The sequence below is a fragment of the Lolium rigidum genome, chromosome 6 (genome assembly GCF_022539505.1).
Source record: "Lolium rigidum isolate FL_2022 chromosome 6, APGP_CSIRO_Lrig_0.1, whole genome shotgun sequence".
NCBI classification, from domain to species: Eukaryota; Viridiplantae; Streptophyta; class Magnoliopsida; order Poales; family Poaceae; genus Lolium; species Lolium rigidum.
Window position 1 is genome coordinate 91152926 of NC_061513.1, and position 8145 is coordinate 91161070.

An 8145-nucleotide genomic window follows, 5' to 3' on the forward strand; every position below is an offset into this window, starting at 1 on the left:
TCGGCTGATGATGCGTGAATGGATTTTCCTAACCTTAGAAGGACTTAATTATAAAATGTAATTGTATTGGCTGTGAGATACTTTTTTAGGATCGGAGGGAGTATCATTCTTACCCGAAAAAAAACAGTATCATTCCGACTCGGAGGCGACAGGAGAAATGGGCCGAAACTGCCACGCCGGCCCGGCCCATATGACACGGCAAACAATATTCTATTTCTCTCGCAGCCTTCTCGCCTATCTCTGCCACGTCCCTCCCACAATCCGCAACTCCCATTTTCCTATCTTTTTTTTTCGCCACTTCCCGCGCCTCCCCAATGGCGACGGCGACCGCCTACGAGCGCCGCCTGCTCGCCGCCGCCGACCTCGTCCTCTCCGCCGACGGAGGATCCCAGCCTCAGCTCTTCTCATCCTCCGCTGACCTCGGGGTCACCGCCGACCTCAAGCCGCACCAGCTCGACGGCGTCGACTGGCTCATCCGCCGCTACCACCTCGGCGTCAACGTCCTGCTCGGTCCGTACCTCCCAATCCCCGCCGTTTCCGGCCGCTCTCTCTCGTCTCTCACCACTACATCCCAACTCCTCCATTAGTACTATACTGTTGAGATCAATTATTTATTCGAATTCCGATTCATTTTGCAGGCGATGAGGTGAGCCCGCCCTTTGCTAGGGATGGGAATGCGATACAGTAGCTCCAATTCTGGCACGAACATTGCTTTCTGCAAACTGCAATAGTGCGCTAACGGTTTCAGAACCGCATTCGGCTTCCGTGAGTGGCTGTTGGTGATGTTTATGCCTGTCTCTGACCATGTGCAGATGGGGCTGGGGAAGACCCTGCAAGCAATTTCTCTTCTGAGCTACCTGAAGATAAAATCCATTGCGCCGGGACCGTTCCGTGCGTACTCTTTTTTACCTCGATTGATCTCACTTGTCGATATGCGAGCTTGTTGCTCCACCATCTCCATTTCATCTCATAATAATGGTGGGTGTTCTTCTTCCAGTGGTGCTATGCCCTCTGAGTGTGACAGATGGCTGGCTCTCGGAATTCGGCAAATTCTGCCCTTCCTTGAAGGTCATCCAGTATGTCGGCGATAAGGTGCATCGCCGTAACCTACGGAGACCTATGCATGAAGATGTCCAGAAATCTTCAGTATCATCTGGTTCGAATGTATGCTGTTCTCTTACAAGTTTCTGTACTTAATTTATAAACCTCCACCAGTATGGGTAACACCTGTTGGCTATTATATCTGTTCTTACTTGTTGTAGAATAGCTTTGTTTGGAGAGCATTGTTCTTCCGTAGTTTTTCTTTGTGCATGGTCTTTACCTTCTTTATTTTTTCATCAATGCAAAATAGGTATTACCATTTGATGTGATGCTGACGAGCTATGACATAGCCTTGATGGATCAGGACTTCCTTTCGCAAATCCCCTGGCTCTATGTGGTTATTGACGAGGCCCAGCGTCTGAAAAATCCATCCAGTGTATGTAAAACCGCTCCTTCACTATGATCATGCGAGTTGCAGGGCTCTGTTTATAACACTGGTTCTGAATTTTATCCAGGTATTGTATAATGTCCTTGAAGAGCGTTTTATCATGCCAAGGCGTCTACTACTGACAGGCACTCCTATCCAGAACAACCTTTCTGAACTATGGGCGTTGATGCACTTCTGCATGCCTTCAATTTTTGGGTCACTCGATGAATTCCTGTCTACTTTCAAGGAAGCTGGGAATTTGCTACTAGGTATGTACCTAATATTATATACTACCTCCGTTCCGATGAATAAGGCTTGTAAATTTAGTCAAAAGTTGAAGCTTACAAGTTTGATCTAATGTACAGAAGAAAATATAAACATCTGCAGCATGAAACAAGTATATTATGAAAATATATTTTACGGTGAATCTACTAATATTGATTTGGTATCGTAAATGTTCATACTTTTATCGATAACGTTTGTCAAACTTAGAAGATGTTGACTTTTGACTAAATTTATAAGCCTTATTCATTGCAACGGAGTGAGTAGGATTCATCTTGTTGCCAGTGGTATGCTTTGTTCTGTCAGGGTCATATTTATGCAACTTCGCTGTGAGCACTATATACCTCATGCTTATCATTAAGCGGACACCTTGGGTGCTGCATATGTGCCTCGTGTTGTATTATATTTAGGTAGGTCTGTGGTGATGGGTTGATTAAATACTGTTACTCTATCATCAATAGTCCTGTTATTTTTTCTGGAGAGCACGTAAAAACGAGAACACATATTATACAGTTTTCTTTGTTTCTTCAAAGACAATGGTTGGAATGAAAATTCTCTCTTCAAGACAACATAAAGTATTTGTGATTTTTAAAAGAGTATTTTTCATCGCAAAGAGGTTAAGAGGTACAGATTGGAGGAAAATATCACAGTGCCACAGGAATAACCCAAAACCTTTTCTTTAATGAATTAGCTTGTTTGTTTTTAGCTGGCTGAATTTTAGAGTTCATTCGCTTTGCCTCGTGGTTTTTAGCTAGCTGAGCTCTAGAGCTCATTCAGGTAGCGAGATAAGGTGCCCGAACATTTGGCTATGCAATGGTTGTCAACGTTTTTATCTGTTTGGGACTAGTTTTTTTCTAATAATTCAAACCAGTTCTTTTCACATCATTCAATCATCTCTGACATTTTCTTTGATTGTCATATGTATTTTCGTTTTGTTTGTTTGAGATGTGCACATAAGCACAGGGACACCTGCTCTGCTTGTCTACTCTTTCTGCAAAAATGTGAACATGCACCATTCCTTAAACAATATACTCCCTCCAATCCATAAAAAGTGTCAGAATTTTACTAAGAGAGGAGTACAAATTTGAACTAAGACCCCGACACTTATTATGGATCGGAGGGAGTACTAGTTTTGAATATAAAGTCAGCTTCCGTATTCAAAATGTTAATATGTTTCTCAACAGGTAGTCAAGCTAATAAAGCAAACAGACAATGCAAGATCCTTAAACATATACTCAGAGCATTTATGCTGCGACGAACAAAAGCTTTACTAATTAAGAGCGGAATTCTGGAGTTGCCTCCATTAACCGAGCTGACAGTGTCAGTATGATAGTATCTAAGCTTCAGCATAATCTTCTTATTTTTTTCCCATTTACCTTTTTAAAGCTCATTGATCTTTACAGGATGGTACCTTTGACACCCGTACAGAAGAAGATATACTTATCGGTGTTGAGAAAAGAGTTGCAAACACTTCTTTCATTCACTGGTGGATCTTCTCGTCATCAGTCTTTGCAAAACATTGTAATGGTTTTCTTTTTTTCTGCCTAGCAGCATCTCTTATATATGTTCAATGCCACAATACGAAATTGTGTAGATTTAGTATAATTTTTATGCTTGGCACTGGTGATTTGTTCAATCAAATTAGCTTGTTTGATTTTAACTGGCTGAGTTCTAGAGTTCATTCGTTTTGCCTTATGGTTTGCTTTGTGAACTCATTATTTATTAACTATTCTTTTGCTTGTGGCAAAAAAAGTATTTTATAAAGCCCGTCATACCAAATGAGATCGCATCTCAGTAAAGTTTTACTTCGATGCATCTTTACATACCATTTACAGTTTTGTTTGCTCGTCAGGGTGAGACTGTTGGGTTTGCTAGTTCATATCAGAGTGCTGGGATGTGGGGTCTTCCACCTTTATGCCCTTTGGCAGTTATGCACATTAGAGCTCTGTACAAATTTAAGTTCAGTGTCTTATTTTTGCAAATCCTACCAGGTAGTACAACTGCGAAAAGCCTGCAGTCATCCATATCTATTCAGTGGCATTGAGCCTGAGCCTTATGAGGAGGGGGAGCATTTAGTTCAGGTCAGTTAACTTAATTTTGAAACAGGGCACTAAGAGTCTGTGGGAATGATTTGCATGCATGAACTTTGAACATGGGACTTTTTTGGGTTTATGTAGACCAGTTATTTAATTATATTTTATGTTATATTTATTCAGGCTAGTGGAAAGCTTCTTGTGCTAGATCTTGTTCTTAAGAAGCTCCACAGGTTAGGTCATCGTGTTCTGCTATTTGCTCAGATGACTCAGACACTGGACATTCTGCAGGTTTTGTTTTCTTGAACCATTGGGCATAGAATGACTTATTTATCTTATGGTTGCGCATATCTGTTCACTGTAAACAATTGCTTTTGCATCACCCCTTAAACAGGATTTCCTAGAACTGCGTGATTACACATATGAGCGCCTGGATGGTTCAGTACGTGCCGAGGAGCGGTTTACGGCAATAAGAAATTTCAGCTCTCAACCTACCAAAGGTGTTGTGGGAGATGACAACAATCCAAGTGGAGCTTTTGTGTTCATGATATCAACTAGAGCAGGTGGTGTTGGGCTTAATCTCATTGGTGCTGACACTGTGAGTGTAACTCAAGTCGAAGCTAGTCAAACCCAGTTCTCTAATCTTTGGATTCTAGTGATGGTTTCTTTATTCAAAATGTGTATTTAGTGGCCAGCAGACAGCTCCAGACTAATTATCATTCATTTCATTTTGAAAACTTTATGCTATTGATCATTTTGTTGCTAATTGAAGTGATTGGTTGCAGGTTATTTTTTATGAACAAGACTGGAATCCTCAAGCTGACAAACAGGCTTTGCAGCGTACTCACCGCATCGGACAGTTGAATCATGTATTATCAATAAATCTGGTATCACAGCGCACAATTGAAGAGGTCAAAAGTCTGACTTGCGTGTATTAGTACTATCTTGATTAAGTAGATCCTGATTTTCTTCTCTTTATTTGAAACTGATGCAGGTCATCATGCGAAGAGCAGAGAGAAAACTTAAGCTTAGCCACAATATTTTTGGAGATGAGGATACAACCGACCGGAAAGGGAAAGATCTGGGGAATGAAGCTAGTGACATGCGTTCGATCATATTTGGCTTACACAAATTTGACCCCGCAGATACAGCTGCAGAAACAATCAATGAGGAGACACTGGAAAAATTGGAATCAATGTCAGAAAATGTTGTCAAGATGCGCAGTCATGAACCTTCAGAAAAGGATGGCCGAGCATTTGAAATCAATCCGAATTCGACTGACGGTAGCGGGGCAGTGATTACTAGAGCTTATGATTCTATTAAAATTGATCCTGGGGTTGACGAAGCTGCATACCTCTCCTGGGTGGAGAAGTTTAAGGAGACTTCACATTCTATTGAAAATGTCACAGTTGAACTAGAAAAGCAAAGATCAGCACCTGAAGAAAAGCTCTTGAAACGTGAAGCTAATAAGAAAAAAGCTGAAGAAAAGAGATTAGCCAAGTGGAAAGATTTGGGATACGAGACATTAGCGGTCAAAGATCCTGATAACATACCAAATCAGATTATTTCTGACTCAGGATCTGTCCAACTTGTATATGGAGATTGCACTGATCCATCAAAACTTTGCGCTGCAAAGCCTGCCATAATATTCAGGTACTTTTTCAGGAAAGAAGTGTGACTACATTATTTACCAATGTCCACTAGACTAGGAATTTTAGTGTGTTATAGAGTGGCTCTGAGATTTTATATCAGATTTAAACTGCTTAGCTTGAAATGTGCAATTTGAATTTCTTTTAATTCCTTCCAACATTTCATAGTTTTTTCTGAACCACATTTTTTACTGAACAAATCAAATGCTGGTGCAGTTGCGTAGATAATTCTGGGACATGGGGACGTGGAGGAATGTTTGATGCTTTGACAGGTCTCTCGACACACATTCCAGATGCTTATAAGCGTGCTTCTGAATCTGATGATCTTCACATGGGGGATCTTCACTTGATTCAGCTAGATGGTTAGTTCTTAAAATAGCTCCATTATTTTCACTTTTTTAAGAGAAGCACGTCATACTTAAGTGGTACTTGAGAGCTTAATTTTTTTGATACTGATGTTGTTTTCCTCGAAGTACTGCTCACTCTGATGATGCGCAATTGTCTTCCTTCATCTTCATCCATCAATTGCCAAGCTAACCTTGTCATGAAAGCTAATGCGAATCCAATTCAACCTGGTATCATGTCTTATACGAAAATCATCAATAATAGCGACAAGTTACTAATTGACCATCACAGATTATTTATATGCATATTTTCAAGTGACAGCCCTTTGGAGTCATTGTTAGTGGTATAGATGTTCTCGGATACAAGAACAAAATCATGTACTGTAGTGTTGCCATCCATAATCGATCACATATCAAGTGACTTGTTTATCACCTATCACCATAGATAAATCATATGATCCATGGACAGAATCGTGTTCAGTTCCTTTTCATGTGGCTACTCTGGAAGTCCATATAGGTTTTTTGAAGCTGAACAGTAGGTTTCCCCACTGCATATTTTTATTTATTTTGTGTTTTGTTTAAGGTTCCAAAAATACAAACAACAGCTTGAGAAAAGCTCAGAAGGGCTAACTAGCTAACTACAGAGATATAAACAAGACCACTATAGGTAGTTTACTGAAAGAATAGTGATGCAACCCTGCAAAGCTATATCACAGTAGCCTGCATTTGGTGGACTTTGGATGTATTCACAGTCAACAAAGGTTTTTGTGGGGAGTCTGCCATAGGCACGAGCATCTTATGTTATTGTAGTAAATCTGAGTACATTCATTTCCATTTGAATATGAGTTTAGATTGTAGTGGTCTGCTTGGTATCTGAAGTCTATTCAAATTTCACTGCTATATTAAAAAATGTGCTTCTTACAATAGGTTGTGCATCTATGGAAGCCTCTCTGCTGTTAGTGTATAAATAAATCTTAGTGTACAGTTACTCCAGATGCTTTCTAAGCACTGCATTTGTATCCTCTGATCTTATATTGGTGTTATAGATCATAGTCTATACTCTACACTGAGCCAAAACCATTGTATTCACTGCATTTGTATCCTCTCTGCAGAAGACAACTGTAGCCGGACTTTGGATGCACCTCTATGGGTGGCACTAGCTGTTATCCAGTCTTATAGTCCGAAGCGTAAAATTCCAAGAAGTGGAATCTCAATACCTGATTTGGAGCTGTGTTTATCAAAGGCGGCCTTCTCAGCTGCTCAGCGTTCTGGTATCAATCCCCTCTTGACTTATTGCCACATTAGAAACTTGGGGTGTATCTTTAAATCTTGACATTGGAAGCTATTTTGTGTTTTCACGCATTGATGTTTGCCATTTACATATTCAGTAGTTTGAACGCTTACTAATATGTAGCAGGAGTGTTATACCATAATTGCAGAATCCTCCTGTTATAAACTGTTTGTGGAGTGAATTCAGTTCAGTTCTCAAACCAGCTCAGTTCAGTAACCATGAGGTGGTGTCACTATGGTTAATTAGACTAATAGTCACAACATGTTCGTAACAATTAACTAAGAGAGCTCTACATTTGCATTTTCCAATGTAATTTATTCTAGCTAATTTATCAGGCTCACCTTGATTTATTTCCATTTATTTGCCTGAAGCGAGTATCCATATGCCCCGGATCGGTCAGCAGAGTGGCTCCCAAAGATCAGAGTGGTATACCATTGAACGCCTGCTCAGGAAATACGCATCACTTCATGGCATCGACATTTTTGTGTACGCAACCGACTTTACTTTGATCATGTTATTAATTCTTAATTGGTAAATGTTCGCTAACAAATATTCATCGCTGTTTTCTGGTAACAGGTACTACTTCAGGCGATCACCCAAGCAACAGCCAGATTCAGATTAATCCATGTTCATTTAAGGCACAACCTAGCTATGTGTAGCTGTGTAGGGAATAGGGATATACATGCTGTAACATGTCCAAGAAGAATGAGAGACCGTGAATGTAACATGTAACTTTTGGTATTCCTGTAGCTGAACCAAATGAACTTACTACTGTTCTATCAAACCGTAGAATGAATGGGTACCTCAAGAGGTGTCTTGTATATGTATGTATGATGTGAGAAATATTCGAACTGTTAACTTCAGTGTGCAGCCATTATCCTATCTCTGTAATTCGGCATTTATCTTTTGTTTCCTCTGAAGTCTCACCATATATATATATCATATGAAGATTCAACATTCAGGTAATAATAATTGTTACACGTGGTTTCCTTGCATTGATGAGGCATTCTGGAAGCTGACCCCTGTGTGCGACCTTTTCAGGTGAGGTTGAGAGTGGTGCCGTAGGTGGAATGGTGGA

The 8145-nt window shown here is 40.2% G+C and overlaps 1 protein-coding gene across 2 annotated transcripts; it reads left to right on the plus strand.

Annotated features, from left to right (window-relative positions):
* Positions 1-421: 421 nt before the first annotated feature.
* LOC124661580 (probable helicase CHR10) lies at positions 422-7888 on the plus strand. Of its 2 annotated transcripts, XM_047199452.1 has the most exons (17): positions 422-510; positions 639-646; positions 813-891; positions 998-1164; positions 1352-1477; positions 1557-1737; positions 2935-3070; positions 3154-3271; positions 3742-3831; positions 3967-4074; positions 4178-4381; positions 4569-4694; positions 4778-5436; positions 5649-5794; positions 6889-7047; positions 7439-7553; positions 7644-7888. In XM_047199452.1, exons 3-17 carry the CDS (start codon positions 813-815, stop codon positions 7687-7689), a joined length of 2460 nt encoding a protein of 819 aa, XP_047055408.1. In that variant the 5' UTR covers positions 422-510; positions 639-646; the 3' UTR covers positions 7690-7888. The 2 variants fall into 2 exon arrangements, with proteins under 2 accessions (XP_047055408.1, XP_047055407.1); XM_047199451.1 differs by lacking the exons at positions 422-510; positions 639-646 and having other exon boundaries at positions 773-891.
* The last annotated feature ends 257 nt before the right edge of the window (positions 7889-8145 follow it).